The sequence below is a fragment of the Glycine max genome, chromosome 14 (assembly GCF_000004515.6).
Source record: "Glycine max cultivar Williams 82 chromosome 14, Glycine_max_v4.0, whole genome shotgun sequence".
Lineage (NCBI taxonomy): Eukaryota > Viridiplantae > Streptophyta > Magnoliopsida > Fabales > Fabaceae > Glycine > Glycine max.
Window position 1 is genome coordinate 1,165,738 of NC_038250.2, and position 17,489 is coordinate 1,183,226.

Consider the following 17,489-nt stretch of genomic DNA (forward strand, 5'->3'; position numbering starts at 1 on the left):
TCAAATAAAAAGTAAATGCTTAAAATTAATTAAAAAACAAAATTATAATAATCTAAAGATATATTTTGTCTACTAAATAAAAAAAATATATAAATATATTATTTGATGTCAGATAATTTTATCATCAAATACAGCCATTGTACAAGATCCTTTAATTCATACAAATATTCAATGGATGATAAAAATATATATAAATATTCAATGAATAAGTGAATAGTCGTGACATGGTCAACACAATTCATGAACATACTCTTTAATTCATTAACTTTCTTGCAATAATATAATTGTGTGGTATGTATATATACCTTACTTGGCTAGATTTTAAGGATTCTTTTTGTTTTTTTAACAGATTTTAAAGATTCTGCATGTGCAAATATTAAAAAGACTTTATGAGATAAATGTGTGAGGTGCAATGATCTTCTTTGACAATGTCACTTAAAAAATGATTGCCCGCGCCTAAAAACTCACTCTTTGCATCTTCTTCAAACCATTATAACGGGCCGAAATGGATATATTTATATTCATATTCATCATTACTGAAAAGAAGTTCCGAATTTTGGGTTTGCCCCGCTATATGCAAAGATTTTGAGCAGGGACTTGGAGATTAATATTAGCAAAACCCAAAACCAAAAACACAACAAAACAAAGAAAAAGAAATACCACAAAATGTGTATATCAATTAACATATACTTGTTTTAACTTAATTAATAATTTTAAATTTATGTTTTAAATATAGTTTAAATACTAAAAAAAAACTTTATCATTTATAATATTTTATTGAGTCTTACTGATTAGTATTTCTAAGACATTGTTTAAAATTTTTAAAAAAATATTTATTGTATAAATAACAAAAGAGTATACAAAAATTATAAATATTTCTAACAAAAATATTTTTATTTTAAATTTATTAATTAATATTTTTAATACAGTTAATATTTGCCTATTTTATTTTAATTGAATAAAATTGTCTTAAATAGAAGATAGTATTTCTGTTTTCTAAAAGTACAAAAAGGCAGTAGTAGTGGAATAGCGCGTAAGTAAGCAGGGAAGAGAATCACATCTTCCGAAGGTGGGGTCCACACGAAATTTGAGCTAGCTGCATTTGAAGATTCCTCTCTCATCGGTGAGGCATTAATTTTTATCATTAGATATATTACTAAAATATTCAAGGGCTGAGATTTAAGAAAGGGAACTCATTTAGCCGGTTATTTTCTAATTACATCTGAATATTTTATACAATTACTTTACTTCTCTTTATTTCGTCCACCACAGCAGTCTCATCACTCCCTTCCATGAACGAATTCGACCACCTCCTTCCACCACTCACAAATTTAGTTTACGTAAATATCATAAATTAATCATCTCATTAAAATTTGTGAATTATTTTATTATTAAATTATATTATATTTAATAATAAAATATATTTTTTAAAATTTAATTTAGTATTAAGTTACAAAATTTAAATATTAATTTATTATTAAATTATCTAAAGAATTAATTTATCACATTTTAAAAAAAATATTTTTAAGATCAATTTGTTATTGTGTCATATTTTTTAAAACAAAATTTGATTATTTATAAAAAAATATATATTTTTAACCCAAGAAAATTATAAGGTTACTCATTATTCAAGTTGCCTTTATCTGACCTTGGTCATAATAATGTCAAAATAGAAAAACAACAAATAGATAGATGAGTATTGTCATTAAATTTGTAATAATATTTTGTTATAAAATTATAATTAATTTGATAAAAATTACTTTAACATTAAATTATAAAGTTTAAAGATAAATTTATTATTAAATTATTTATAGAATTAATCTTTCACAGTTTTTATATATTTTAAAAATAAATTTAAATTTTACATTTTTAATGACTAATACTTTTATAGAACAAAATAAATATTTAAAGAATAAAAAGAGCTTAGCCATTCAATTTTTGATCAGTCATATTGGAAGAAGCCGCCGACTTTGACCAAAGAGAAAAAAAGAAGAAAGAGAAGAAAAGTCACACTTTCCTCCCTTCTTCCTTTGGCTTTCCCGTTGCTGCTGTGCTGTGCTGACAATAAAAAGGGCCACCCCTTTCTCCCTCATCTTCATTCTTCGCTCAATCGAGGTCTTCTCGATTTCCTTCTCTATAACACAACGCTCTCTTCTCTTGCAACCAAAGTACTTGTTCCAGTGTCTACTCTACTCAAAAAGGTATGTCTTTCTTTTTGTGCTTTTACTGACTCATACACAAAAGTTTTTTTTTTTTTTTGTTGGGTGTTCTTGTTTAGATCTTTGGTTGTTTTGGGTGGGTCTGAGGAATATGCTTCGTGGGTTTGCTTCTGGGCAGATTAAAGTTTTAAACTTTGGTTTTAGATTTTGGCAGTTTCTTGTTTTCTCCCCGACCCACCTTTCTTCCTTTTAGTTTCTTCTTAAGGTTATTGAAATATCAAGTTGTTGTTGTTGTTTTGGGTAGGATTAGTTACGGATCTAACCTTTGTTGGTAAAATTGGTATTAACACGTTCTATGGGGACGTTGCATAGCTTTGCATCTTTAGGGATTTGGAACTAGGGTTGTTTGGAAACTCTGTTTCTAAATTTGAGGTTTTATCGTTTTTCTTTATTCTGTGTGAATAATAAATTATAAATTGAACGGCTTATTGAGATTACGTTGTCTTATTCTGCAGGATTTGGGACATCATGTGCAGTGATTCGAAAAGTAAACTTTCTTCCCCAACCCTCGTCGTCATGGAGAATAGTAACATTCAGAAGCAGAATCTGGATGGTCTCTACAACTCGGTTTTGCTTGAATTGTCTGCATCTGATGATTATGAAGCTTTCAAAAGAGAGGTGGAGGAAAAAGGCTTAGATGTGAACGAGGCAGGCTTTTGGTACGGTAGAAGAATTGGGTCAAAGAAGATGGGATCTGAAACGAGGACCCCTCTGATGATTGCTTCTTTGTTTGGAAGCGCCAAGGTGCTCAATTATATTCTTCTTCAGAAAGGAGGAGGTGTTGATGTGAACAGGGTCTGTGGTTCTGATAGGGCCACTGCTCTCCATTGTGCTGTTGCTGGTGGCTCCGAATCCTCACTTGAGATTGTCAAGCTCTTGCTTGATGCTGGGGCTGATGCTGAGTGCCTTGATGCGAGTGGCAACAAGCCGGTTAATCTGATTGCTCCTGCCTTTGATTCTTTGTCCAAATCGCGAAGGAAGGCTTTGGAGATGTTCCTCAGGGGTGGTGGGGAAAGAGATGAACTCATGAGCCAGGAGATGGAGCTACAGATGTTTTCTGTTCCAGAGAAAAAAGAAGGAAGTGATAATAAGAAAGAATACCCTGTTGATATATCGCTGCCTGACATCAACAACGGTGTATATGGAACAGATGAGTTTAGGATGTACAACTTCAAGGTGAAGCCTTGCTCAAGGGCTTACTCCCATGACTGGACTGAGTGTCCATTCGTTCATCCAGGGGAGAATGCGAGGAGGAGAGACCCACGGAAATACCCTTACAGCTGTGTTCCTTGCCCTGAGTTCCGCAAAGGGACCTGCCAGAAGGGTGATTCCTGCGAGTATGCTCATGGTGTTTTTGAGTCCTGGCTACATCCCGCCCAATACCGGACAAGGCTTTGCAAGGATGAGACGGGCTGTGCTAGAAAAGTATGCTTCTTTGCTCACAAACCTGAAGAGCTACGCCCTGTGTATGCTTCCACTGGGTCGGCTATGCCATCACCAAAATCCTATTCAGCTAGTGGACTTGACATGACAGCGATGAGTCCATTGGCTCTTAGTTCCACATCTTTGCCGATGCCAACTGTTTCAACCCCACCCATGTCTCCCTTGGCAGCAGCTTCATCTCCCAAGAGTGGAAGCATGTGGCAGAACAAAATAAACCTTACTCCACCATCGTTGCAGCTCCCTGGTAGCCGACTGAAGGCTGCTTTGAGTGCCAGGGATCTGGAGATGGAGATGGAACTGCTCGGTCTAGAAAGCCCTGCTCGCCAACAACAGCAGCAGCAGCAACAATTGATCGAAGAGATTGCCAGGATCTCTTCCCCATCTTTCCGGAGCAAGGAATTCAATAGGATTGTTGATTTGAATCCTACTAACCTTGATGACCTGTTAGCATCTGCTGACCCTTCTGTATTTTCTCAACTACATGGACTTTCTGTGCAACCTTCAACACCCACACAAAGTGGGCTTCAGATGCGCCAAAACATGAACCACCTCCGTGCGAGTTATCCATCCAACATCCCTTCCTCTCCTGTGAGGAAGCCCTCAGCTTTTGGGTTTGACTCATCAGCTGCTGTGGCAACTGCAGTGATGAATTCTAGGTCTGCTGCCTTCGCAAAGCGAAGCCAAAGTTTCATTGATCGTGGAGCTGCAACCCACCATCTTGGGCTGTCTTCAGCTTCCAACTCTTCTTGCAGGGTATCCTCTACCCTTTCAGATTGGAGTTCCCCTACCGGGAAACTGGATTGGGGTGTAAACGGAGACAAGCTGAACAAGCTGAGGAAATCTACTTCCTTTGGATTCAGAAACAGTGGGGTAACTGCATCCCCCATAGCACAGCCTGAATTTGGTGCTGAGCCGGATGTCTCATGGGTTCATTCATTGGTTAAAGATGTTCCCTCCGAGAGGTCTGAGATATTTGGTGCTGAGAAGCAACAATATGATCTCAGTAAAGAGATGCTTCCACCATGGATGGAGCAGCTGTATATAGAGCAGGAGCAGATGGTAGCATGAGCTAGGGCTGCCATGGCAATGCTTCTTGGTTATTCTGACAAAGTTTATTTATTTATTTAATTATTTTATTCATTTGAAATGCTTCTACTATCCAATATTACACAATATTATTAGGGATAGGATGACATATGTTGCAAAGAACAAAGTTCAGGTTAATCCAGAGATTCAAACGGGAGTTCCAACTTCTAGATCAGGGAAGACTTGGAGAAACGTTGAACAAAGGATGCTGAATTTTTTTTATTGTATAATATAAATTTATAACCCCCTTTTCTCTACCGATGGATGTATTTTCTCTGGCAAGTGGACCCCAAAGTGGTTGTCATTGATTAAGCAGCACAATTCTTTTTTATATAAAATTGTTATGCCATTTGATCAATGCTTATCCATCATTATTAGAAGTACTTTCAAGGAAATTTCTCGTGTGACTGCTTATTGGCTATTCTTTCTTATTTAAATACTTGATTTCTTGTGGTTTAATGGATCAAAATTCTTCAAATATAAATCGTGTTCTTATTAAGTTTGATTATGTTGAGCTTCTAGGATTTGTATCCTCACGGTTTTTTGGGAAGGGACTACTAACTTATCTGAGATCTGTTTTTCTCAGCATTATATTCGTTTGAGTTTTAAAAGTCCAATTTTTTTAGTCGTTGGTTGGAGAAAATTTTACATAATGTAAAAATCCAACATGAGTTTTCTAGTTAAATAAATTATTTCCTCACATTTGAATACAGCGGAATCCTACGCCTGTATCAACCTCGTGGGTTACATGTATTCCATAGGTGTAAAAAGTTGCAATTATCTGCACAGATAAGATATTTATAGGTTTTATAAAAGTGTCGACGAGGCTCAATAAAGAAAAGGGAAGAGGGTTGGAAAAAATAAATGGTGTGAAATAAGTCTGCTTTAGATTTATTTTAAAAGAATTATGTATAAAAATCACTCCCTTTTATAAATATATAAGAAGACTTTATTTATGTATGTCATTATTATAGATAGATAGATAGATACAACTATGAAATGAAGGCAATGTCGGGAAACGTTGTTATCCAGATTAGAGATCCAATGGTCCCTATAGGTAGTTGAGTCCTTCAGAGAATGAGTTCGTCTTGGTTTAGAGTTTGTTTGTGAGTTCAGCAACCCACCTGCTTAAATTTGTCTAGGATAATGTTTAAGGCACATTAGCAAAATGGCAAAAAATAAAATAAAAATATACGAAGTGCATTTTATATAAATTTGATATGATATAAACGCTGACATGATCGGCATAAAGTACACACGTTATGTATAATAATCGTTAAATTTTATGCAAATTTGTGCTGCAAGATATTAATATAATAAATCAAGAGATAGTAAATAATTGAATATGCTCCTATCGTCACAATTTGTGAGTTATCTTCTAAACTGAACTTATTTCAGGAAGTATAATGGCAAATGAACGAAAATTGTATAAATAAAAACATGCCGCACAATTAAATTTAAACTTCAATAAACAAATGTGAAGTTAACTTACATAAATCTGGAGGTATGTTATGATGAATTTCTGCCTTGTTTCTCTAGCACAACACTTTTTAATACATAATCATAGCATATTAGATCTGCCCATCAGTTAAGTTCATAAAAATTGCATCTTAATAATTCTCTCTCAAATGAAACATGGCCATATTTTCATCCAATTTCATCAATAAATAACTGTTAACATTCTGATCCGCATTATTTTTACAAACAAGTTTTTTAACTGGTAAAAAAAACGAAAAACTAATTAAAATATTACTTGAAGAAAAATTATTTTTTATTTTGTTTTAAAATAATATTAATATTATTATTTACATGTTAAAAAATGTTTTAAGCAATATAGTTCTAATAAAGTTTATTTAATTTACTTTTACTTTTCCAAAAACAAATGAAAAATTAATTTTATCATTTTGTAATGCAAAGTTTAATGTGATTCTGAATCAAAAAATGAGTATGTTCTTTCTATTTAATGTTTTCTTTTATGGGAAGGTAACTAATAGATGTTATCCATAGGTTATCTATATATTGAAGTCACATTGTAATTATCTCATTTTTTTTATATTTTTATTGTTTATTTTGTGTTAAAATAATAGGACTTAACTTCTTGAGTTTTTATTCTGAAGATAAGTTCATGATTTTAGAGTGTATTTTTTGTTGTATCACGTGTAGAGTTCATATGTATGAGACATGAAAGATGATGAATGAACTGAAGTGAGGACAACCTCCTCACTTAGCAAATCGGAACTGCTCGGCCTAAGCTAGCCGCTTAATGCAAGGAGGGACATTGAAAGACAATGTCATGAGCGCGCATCCTGCGCTTACTGCATCGTCACGATCTAATTGGACATGCGCGTTCAGCGTCGCGTTAAACGCATAAGAGAGAAGAGAGTTCTGATTGACCAATTAATTGGTGAGACATATAGAAGGAAAGGAAACATGTTTTGTTTCCTTAGATACTAAGGAAGCCAATTGAAGTAGAGGAAGTGAAGCAGCGGAAAGCAAGCAACCGGAGCATCTCTGCCTTTAATGCCAGAGTTAGTACTCAATAGCCAATTGATTGGGAGCGATATTTAGGTTCCTTGTTTTGTAGTTACTTTCTTCTAGTTTATACTTGGAGTCAATGAACAAGAGACAACAATAACCACTGAGCGCACAACAAGCATAGCAGGACACTCTTCCTCAAACTATAATACATCTCGGCACACGCTACCGTTATTACAATGACATAGGATTTATTTTTTTCATTTATTGAAATTTACCCCATGGGAGAGATATAGACACGAAAAAATTTCACTAAGATGAGAGAATCTCAACCCAATGACGTGTACATCTCCAATGAGTCATGACATGACAATGATATGAGTGTGGTTAAAAGACAATCAATTCATTTGATTTTTTTTAATTATTTTTTCTCAATTTTAACCTGATTATGGAAGCACACATCCATATTGTTTGCTAACATAAGGTTACAAAATACTAAATTTCAACAGATGACATTTTAAGGTCTGATGAGTGACAATTTAGAATACTAATCCACTGAACTTATAAAGTAAGGTAGGTATACATAAAGGCATGGGTGAAGCAAATGAGTAGGAAAAAATAAAGCTATTACTTGTCTATACATGTGAGTACATATAGCAATCCAACTATAATGATGCAAAGTGTTCGAGAAGGAACTTCAATACATGAACGAAGAAAGAAAAAATAAATTGATGGTCATGTAAATAATAAATGTTAAGAGTGAGGGAGAGTAAATAAGAAGATACTTTTTGCAATTTAGGAGAATTCTTGACTAAATAAATGTACAGCTTAACTCTCCTATTGGATCAACACTCTCGTGATGGCGGGTTATCTCCAAAGGAAGACAGGAAGCATAATCTCAAAAAACTTCAGCAGCTATATTGTGCAGAATTTTGGTACTGCTGCCATAAACTTGCAGCATACATTGTGCAAAAATTATAATGTCGCAAACTTCTTATGAATATAGATTACTCAACAAATGTCACAAACATTTGGTTCATATTTGTGCATGAAAGTTTTGTGATTACAACAACTAATGTGCGTAGTATTCATGAGTTATGTTAGCAACGAACAACATTTCTGCTGTCATTCTTTCATACTCAACTAATAGGACATTGTATTTTGTCCCTCAAAATTGCATCTGCAATACTGCTGGCCCATGAAACTTCAATATCTATACTGTGTTCTTTACACTACTTTCATGGAAGTAGTATAATAACATAAGTTAATTTATATTGAGGCAAGGCAAGGTCTTGCAACAAATTGTAGAAACAAACCTATCATATTAATCAAAACACAGTAAAAAAATTATAAAATTATAAAATATCACAAATTAAAAAATTAAAAAATGAGCAAACCTTTAGTCCACCAGCACCATCTCCATGGACATGGTATTTTGCTAGCAGATGATAAACAAATTGTTGGAATTTCCAAAGTTATACATTCTCGAAGAGTCGTATATTCTTCTTGTTGATCGACGATTATTACAATATCAGGTAACCCCGTCATATATTTAATGCCGCCAAGATATGTTTTCAAATGAGCTAAATGATGTTTGTACGTGGGTTGAAAATACCATCCACAAATGAACAACTCTAACCATGATTACGACATGGAAAATGATGTTGCCATATGATCCTCCAAAAAATCTCAACCACTCTGTCTTAGAGCCACCTTACACTGCTGCATGCCTCTCTGTTTCGATCCCCAAATGCCAAACCAAATGTAGCTCCTTTGACTTTATTAGAATTCAGGTTTGCTTTGGATGGTGGAAGGAATTACCGTGTTTACCTCTGGTTTGGAATGAGAAGTTCACGGGAAGGTCTTTTCTCTTATTTGACCCCAATTTTGCGGCTTCTTTTAGTTCATTGCAATTCAGTTTTGCTTTTTTTAAGTCTTGATGCCTAGTGTGGTTTCTACACCTAAAGGCAAAGTTGAGAACACTATCTGGGTTTTATCCTTGCTAGTTCTCACTTACACATTTTGAAGTCTTTGGGAGAAGTCAAAGTTTATTCTTTTCCAACTTGGAATGCTTATTTCTCGGCTTGAATAGAAAGAACTATGCTTTAAGCCCATTTGCAACAGAAAGACGATTCCACTCTTAAACACTTTATTTTTTAATTCTCCTATTTTGTATTCAGGGTTCTTAACTGTTCTATTTCCAAATTATTAAGTTAAAATTTAAATGTCATTTTGGCCTGATGAATGCTAGAATGCCACCTGTTAAAAGTTTCCTTTTGAGTACCCTAATTTGTTAATAATACAGATAGATTATAAATAGTCACATTTACACGTCTTTGACCTATCCTCTCATGTCTGATTTGAGGTTGGAGCGTAGTCAGCTTCTCTTTTCTGCCGAAAGCTGCATAATTGTGTTGTTTTCTCTCCTTTGGGGTCAAGCAATCGGTTCTCTTCATGGTTATCAATCTTATCCTTCTTCTTTCATGCATTATATTCATTCATTTACCCTTCTTCTCCTAAACAACTCACATAGCCCACCAGATTTGAAGCCTTCTGTTCTGTGTGTGTTTTTCTGTTTTACTTATATAAATATCTGGTGAGAAATTATTGTATGATTTTAAATCACTACATGTTAACAAGTTCAGCCAATATTCATATCATACATAATCGAATTTTATTATCTCTTTTTAGTGAATTGAAAAACTTTCACATGGTAAGAGAAGATTGACCGACATGAAAACGTGATAGTAATAAAAATCAATGAATTTATGGGTAGACTTAGTTGCAGAATATTTTTTTCCTAACTGATTTTAGAGTCGCTAAATTTTAGTGACAGAATCTTTAAAAAATTTATATAAATTATTCTGTCGCAATTTTTTTTGGTAATTTATGGCATGCTATACAATAATTTCTACCGTATGACATGTCAGTTTTTTCTTTTTATGTTATTTGTTTAATTTTGAGTTTATTTTTGTTTGATTTTTCTTTGATAATTTTCATCTGAAGACTTCAATGGGGTTGTTTTGTTATTGTTGTTGCTTGTTTCCTTTTTCTCCCACAAAATTTAGTGGCATGCTGAATTTGGTTTGATATGATTAGATTTTGCCGAGTATCTGATTGGTCTTACATGTGATAGATGCCGAGTGTTAACCCTGACAAAGATTCCGAGCCATTTGTTGAGACCGATCCAACCGGTCGCTATGGTAGATACAGTGAGTTGCTTGGATGTGGTGCTGTGAAGAAAGTGTATCGTGCATTTGATCAGGAAGAAGGAATAGAGGTGGCATGGAACCAGGTGAAGCTGAGAAATTTCTGTGATGACCCTGCCATGTTGGATAGGCTTTACTCTGAAGTGAGGTTGCTCAGAAGCTTGTCCAACAAGAACATCATTGCACTTTACAATGTGTGGAGGGATGAGCAGCGAAACACTTTGAATTTCATCACTGAGGTTTGCACCAGTGGAAATTTGAGGGAGTACAGGAAAAAGCACAGGCATGTTTCCATAAAGGCACTAAAGAAGTGGTCTAAGCAGATTTTGAAAGGGTTGAATTATTTGCACTTGCATGATCCCTGCATCATCCACAGAGATCTCAATTGCAGCAATGTGTTTGTCAATGGGAATACTGGCCAGGTGAACCATTTTGTTCAAATCTTATTTTTCTTTCAGTTATATCACATATGTTTGATTGATTATCAAGGTGAAAGTAGACTGCAAAAAATGCAAGAAAAAGTTGGATTTTTTTTTTCTTTTTCTAAACTTTCCTTTGATTCGATGCCTTCTGTGTGAGATCTACGTAATTAACTTGAGCAAGTCATGGATGATGTCTCCTGTTTGCTTGACAAAAACAATCAATTACATTATTTTTAGAATATTAATTTGGTGCTTACTTTTTTTCCTTGCTCTGTTTTTGCCTATAAATTTCTACTATGAAAAAATGAGAGGTGAAATAAGTGATGCATTATAACTATAGTAGGGCAAGAAGATGTGATAGCATAAGAAACAACACGAATAATGGAAAATTGAAAGTAAAAAACCATAACAGTCTTAGATATTTTGATTTTAAACTATTTTTGGAAACTATTCTTATCAAACATTTTTTTTGGTTTAGAAACTCAAACTTGTTTGCCTTTGGCAACTATTACAACCAAGGCTAATCTTAGTTATGCTGTTATATACGTAATTACAATAAAGGTGTTGTTAGTGATTGTATCTTTTTTCATGGTTATCAGGTTAAGATTGGTGACTTGGGTTTGGCAACAATTGTGGGCAAGAACCATTGTGCACACACGATTCTTGGCACACCAGAATTTATGGCTCCAGAGTTATACGATGAAGACTACACAGAATTGGTGGACATATACTCATTTGGGATGTGTGTGTTAGAGATGGTGACAGTGGAGATTCCTTATAGTGAATGTGACAATGTTGCTAAGATATACAAGAAGGTGTCTTCTGGAGTTAGACCTGCTGCCTTGAACAAGGTCAAAGATCCTGAGGTTAAGGCCTTTATTGAGAAGTGTCTTGCTCAGCCAAGGGCTAGGCCTTCTGCAGCTGAGCTTCTCAGAGATCCTTTCTTTGATGAGATTGTTGATGATGACGAAAATGATGACTGTTCTTGTTCATACCAATAGAATATTTCTTACAGTGTTGATATTTCTTTTTTTTAAATTTGATTCACCAACCTTTTCAGTATGCAATGTCAATTTGGGCAGCCTAGAACTGTGAACATAAATTCTTTATATTTGTTTCCATTTGGCTAGTTGTGAAATTGGATAAGGGTTGGTTGAATATGGGGGCTACCAGGGGAGGGCTTGATTGGGGTTGGTGTCCTTTTGTTTTTGTACATAGGAAATTTGACAGATGAGTTGTGCGGCTTACATTGAATGATGATTTGATTTGACAATATATGTTAAAAAAAGTATATTAGATGTAATCAGCAGTCAAGGGACGTGTGATGGAATAAATACTATATCTTGAAAATAAAAATAGTACTAAAATCTTTAAATGTAATCTTAGAAAGGAAATTTTGTAAAATAAAAATATAACTGTCCCATTTTAGAAGGACGTGATTCTAGTAAACTAAAGGATATGTATTAACAAATATAAAATTACATTTTAAAAACTATTCTCTTCATCCTTGAAAATCATATCCTTTATATGCACTTTTTATTTTATCATTTTGTAGTGTACAAGATTTATTAATCTTTTTATACAAGTTTATTTAAATAAACCCTAAATTTACTATTCTTAAGAATGTTTGAATATCAAAAGGGTATTTCAATATTTGAATGCTTCCTTTTAGTGCCACCTTCAATAATGGAAATGAGATATTGGAAGCAATAAAAAAACAATGTGAGAATGAAAAGGGTTTTATCGTTTGGTTTGAGGGCAAAGAAAAGTGAAGTCAAGGGTTTGAACGCAGTTTAAGCAGCATGATATATGTTGGAGGCCAGCTTACATATAATAACTACAACAAGCAAAATGAGTTGTTCATGTTTTAAAAATAGGTCCAACGGCTAAGCTTAATGATGAAGAGAAGTAGGTGTGAACTAAAGGGTATTTAGACTTGTATCGTGCAACCCCACTCATTTTTGTTGGGAAATTATTGTAATGACCCGTTGGGTGTACCACATCTTTTTTTTCTCCTTAAACCAATAAGGGATTTTGACATTGACTTTTCTCATTGTTTTCAATATTCTTTTATTTGCAGGGCACGAATCCAAGCATTGTACTTTGCAAATTCCTCACGAATGCCAAATAACTACTACATAATTCAACAACAACAAAATAATATCATTGCCAGAAGAAAAGAACACTTCCCAGAATCATCTTCTGCAAGAGCAAATTGGAGATAAAGACAAGTACAAGGTGGTTAAACAACCTTAGGGACAATTTCAATGGAAGGTTGCCAATGGAATTATGGCAGGGGAATATTCAATTTTAATTTCGTTACTTTTGATGTTATAACAGTGATTGCGGTAATATCGTTCATATACTAGTACTTCGTATCATGCAGGTCAAGGTAGATAGAGGAAATATTTTTTGCAAAGGTGGAAAGTCAATGAATGTTTATTTTCAATTATTAATTAGTTTTTCATGTATAATCTAACATATTCAAGGCACGGCACATGCTAATGCTACAATTAGTCTCCTATCTATATAACCAGGTCCATGACAGCTATTTGCCAAAAAATAAGATTTTTTTTTTGTTTTAAATGTAAACCATTTTAGGCAATACAAATATAATAAAAAAAATACACTATTTCAAAACAGATTGCATTATGTAATTCATTAGTTAAATTTTATGATATTAATGATAAAAAATTAGTTGCTTTTACGAACTAATTTATTGTGATTGATTTTCTTGCAAAACTTATGTTAAATTTAAGACTGCGATCAGAATATTAAATTTAAATTTGGAATTAATTTAATTACTTTCACTTATATTGATTTGATTTAGAAATATCCATAATGAAAACTTATAAAGAAGATAAAATTTGAATTGATTTGTAAATTAACTTTAATATTTGGATCATTTTTTTAATTATATTTGGAACACCTTAAAAATGGATAAAATTATTATTTTTAACAACTTTATATTATTGACCGTACTTACAATAGATAATCATAAAATGTTTAAATTAATAGAGTAGTAACCAAATTGTGCTTTCTCTTCCACGATATATGTAGCAAAGTTATTTACATTTAGAAATTAAACAACTTGTTTAATGTGTATCCAAATTCGGGTTGAATCGTTTAAGTAATATTTAAATTTGATTTTTAGCGAAAATAATTTTTTATTAAATTTTACTTATTTTTTACCAAATTTTGAATTAATCAGAATCTCTTTTTTCTTATGAACTAGATGGTTAAGACAAAAAAAAATTAAATAAGTTAAAAAATGTTATTGTTATTATTTATTGTCAATTGAAGATATATTTTTCTCTTCATTTTTTTGCCATTATGATCCATTTGATTATTCATCTAGTAAGAGAAATTAGGTCATATAATATTTTTTATTTGTGGTGAATGTACAAAATTAAGTTATACATGAAAATTCTAAAAGTGTATGTGAAGGATCACATTGACCTTAAATATCTATTGTTAATAAAATGTACTTTGTTTAAGAAATTGATGGCCCTTTTTTTTTATTTGTGAGAATAAAAAATGATATAAAAAAATTTATAATAACTTATATACTATATTCAACCAATGAGTTAGATTTTTCAACAAATTAATGAACTTTGTATTAACCAATTGTTAGAAGTAGAAGGTACTGAACTTTTTGGTATGCAAGAAGAGTTCCAGGGAAGTGTACACATGAGATAAGATACATATTTCACATGGCTTGTGACAAATAATACTCACTTCTATAATCTCTAGTTATGCAATTTAACGGGCTACTTACTAATTCTTTCTTATGCAATGACTCAGCCGCATACTTATAAAGAAGCATGCAGGACTTGCATGATTCACTCGCGAAACCCTTAACTACAGAGGAGAAAGCCAAGGAGGGGTGACCACAAAAAGAAATGCAGAACATAAGAGATTCTGCTGTGTTTCTAAGGAGGCTAGTTTCCTTTGCTATCCTTATTTTCTTTATAGTAGATTGTACAAGAGGTGAGTCATCAGAATCTGAGTCTTTCTTCAATTTCATAAGGGCCCTTGACCCGAAAAACGTGCTTAACATTACCTGGATTGAGTCACCATCACATCCATGCTTGGTCAAGTTGAATGGTGTAAGATGCAACTCAAATGCTACCAATGTTGTACATATAAGGCTTGAGAACTTGAACCTTAGTGGCACAATCGATGCAGATTCCCTATGCAGGCTCCAAAAGTTAAGACTTAAGAGTGCTAAGCTTGGCTAACAACAACATTAGAGGAACCATACCACACTCAATTTTGCATTGTACAAGGTTGACACATTTAAATGTAACCGGCAACCAATCTAGTGGGAGGTTGCCAAATGCCTTAACAAAATTGAAACATCTTAGGAACTTAGACATTTCCAATAACAACTTTTCTGGTATGATCCCTAGTAAACAACAATATAGTCACCTCCTTAGTTATTATGTGACTCCAAGTAACAAGTTGGAAAGCAATAGTACCAAAGAGTGGCTAAAGGAAAGTGACACACACACAATACAGTAAGCAACGCCAGGTCCTTTAAGTGACAGCACACCTAATAACGGCAAGGATCCATGGCCAGAAATCTTGGGGGTGATACTTTTGGGTGCTGGATTGCTTTTGTCAACCATTTACTTTATTGTAAAGAAGTCAGCAAAGTTCAGTGCAGAGAGAGAGGTAGTTAAAGACCATCGTCGTGTGTCTCCAATAACAAAGGCTACAACTCATGAAGTTCAAGAGGTGAAACTAAAGGAAGGAGATTCTGAGCTTGTTTTCTTTGTTGAAGATCGTGAAAGGTTCACACTCGAGGACCTACTTCGAGCCACCGCTGACTTGAGGAGTGAAGGCTTTTGCAGCAGCCTTTACAAGGTGAAATTGGAACACAATGTTCACTATGCAGTCAAAAGATTGAAGAATTTGTTGAAACATTAAAGAAGATAAGTAACTTGAAGCATCAGAATATTCTCCCCCTTGTTGGTTATCGTTCTACCAGTGAAGAAAAACTCATCATTTACGAATATCAAAGCAATGGAAGCCTGCTTAATCTGTTAAACGGTAAGTTAAAAATAATTTGTTTTTCATCAGCTGCAACACTCCATATCATCTTCTCTATTTGTTCCCTAACATGTATTGCACGAGTAAATATGTTTCTGCCTCGATCATTTGAACTATACTAGCTGAAACCCCACATTAGTACATTCATATAAGGCAAATGCTAATAAGTGATTAAAAAAACAAAGTGATTTTTTTAATTAAAAGTGAAACATTTAATATATCATGATATAAAAGTTATTTGACAGTTAATTATAAGTAGGAATGCCTTCAGAATATACAGAATTACAGATAGTGTGAAGAGTTTTTACATTGCTATCCAATCATGAATTGTCATGACTAGTAAGATGGTTGATGACTTTTGTAATAATATCTTATTTCTAATTGGTTGATAGCATAAACATACCACCAATCTATCAAAATTAAACTTGTCAAGTAATTGATTTTGTTTTTTATGCAGATTATATAGCAGGTAGAAAAGATTTCCCATGGAAAATGCGTTTGAATATAGCATGTGGGATTGCAAGGGGTTTGGCCTTCATATATAGGAAGTTGGATGGAGAGGAGGTCATGTCTCATGGAAATCTCAAGCCATCAAACATCCTTCTTGATGAGAACAATGAGCCACTAATAAGTGAGCATGGCTTATCAAAATTCATGAACCCAAATAGAGGTTTCTTGTTTTCCTCTCAGGGATACACAGCTCCTGAAAAGAGCCTAACAGAAAAGGGTGATGTATAGCTTTGAAGTGATTCTCTTGGAACTACTAACAGGAAAAAGCATAGAGGTGAGTAGAATAGAGCTTGCTAGATGGGTAAGGTCCATGGTGAGGGAGGAATGGACAGGAGAGGTATTTGACAAAGAGGTTAGGGAAAATGATCATCAATGGGCATTTCCTCTTCTCAATATAGCCCTCTTGTGTGTGTCACGTTTCCAAGAAAATAGGCCAACCACTATGGAGATTTTGGAGAAGATTGAGGAGGTCATGGATCAACATCACGAACGTTGTGCTTCCAAATGCTGTTCCATTGGATCCAACCACGATGAGTGTTGTTCACTTCACAAAATCATACCTGAAACATGGGATTCTCCAGGATCAAATTATTGATTTATCTTCATGCTCCCTATAATAACATGTATTCAGCTATTTATATATCATATGAGAGCTTTTCTAATTTAGTCCCACATGGCTTAGAAACTACGGGCATTATCTAATAGTAAAACATGTGATACTTTGTAGTCATCACTTTGTTATAAAGGAATTAATCCTGTATTCTGGCACTATGCTTTTGAACTTGATCAGATACATGTTATTTTAATATTTTGTTAATTATGAATTTTTTTAACTATATTGTGCTATATAAATGTAGAAATATATGCTTCAAGTTGTTAGTTATATAGACAACAAGCAAATGCAGACACGTGTTGGAATAAGTGCACTTAAAATATAAAGATTGTTTAGAAAAGAAAGCTCAAGGAAAATAACTTCTTACTATGAAAAAGTCCAAACAAAAAAAGAGCGTCTCTAAGTTGAGTAGCATCAAAGGCTTCCAAATCCTAAGGTCAAACTTGGGTTTGCTTCT

The 17,489-nt window shown here is 33.6% G+C and overlaps 2 protein-coding genes and 1 pseudogene across 3 annotated transcripts; all 3 read left to right on the forward strand.

Moving 5' to 3' along the window:
• Nucleotides 1-1,933: 1,933 nt before the first annotated feature.
• LOC100783376 (zinc finger CCCH domain-containing protein 29) lies at nucleotides 1,934-5,106 on the forward strand. The gene is made up of 2 exons (XM_003544659.4): nucleotides 1,934-2,201; nucleotides 2,675-5,106. The coding sequence occupies exon 2, from the start codon at nucleotides 2,688-2,690 to the stop codon at nucleotides 4,728-4,730; it is 2,043 nt and encodes a 680-aa protein (XP_003544707.1). The 5' UTR covers nucleotides 1,934-2,201; nucleotides 2,675-2,687; the 3' UTR covers nucleotides 4,731-5,106.
• Nucleotides 5,107-9,190: 4,084 nt separating this feature from the next.
• LOC100786910 (probable serine/threonine-protein kinase WNK11) lies at nucleotides 9,191-13,222 on the forward strand. 2 transcript variants are annotated; one of them, XM_003544665.4, is made up of 3 exons: nucleotides 9,191-9,680; nucleotides 10,360-10,854; nucleotides 11,454-13,222. In XM_003544665.4, exons 1-3 carry the CDS (start codon nucleotides 9,678-9,680, stop codon nucleotides 11,853-11,855), a joined length of 900 nt encoding a protein of 299 aa, XP_003544713.1. In that variant the 5' UTR covers nucleotides 9,191-9,677; the 3' UTR covers nucleotides 11,856-13,222. The 2 variants fall into 2 exon arrangements, with proteins under 2 accessions (XP_003544713.1, XP_014622055.1); XM_014766569.2 differs by having other exon boundaries at nucleotides 9,678-9,819.
• Nucleotides 13,223-14,756: 1,534 nt separating this feature from the next.
• On the forward strand, nucleotides 14,757-17,014 carry LOC100780501 (probable inactive receptor kinase At5g53320; annotated as a pseudogene).
• The last annotated feature ends 475 nt before the right edge of the window (nucleotides 17,015-17,489 follow it).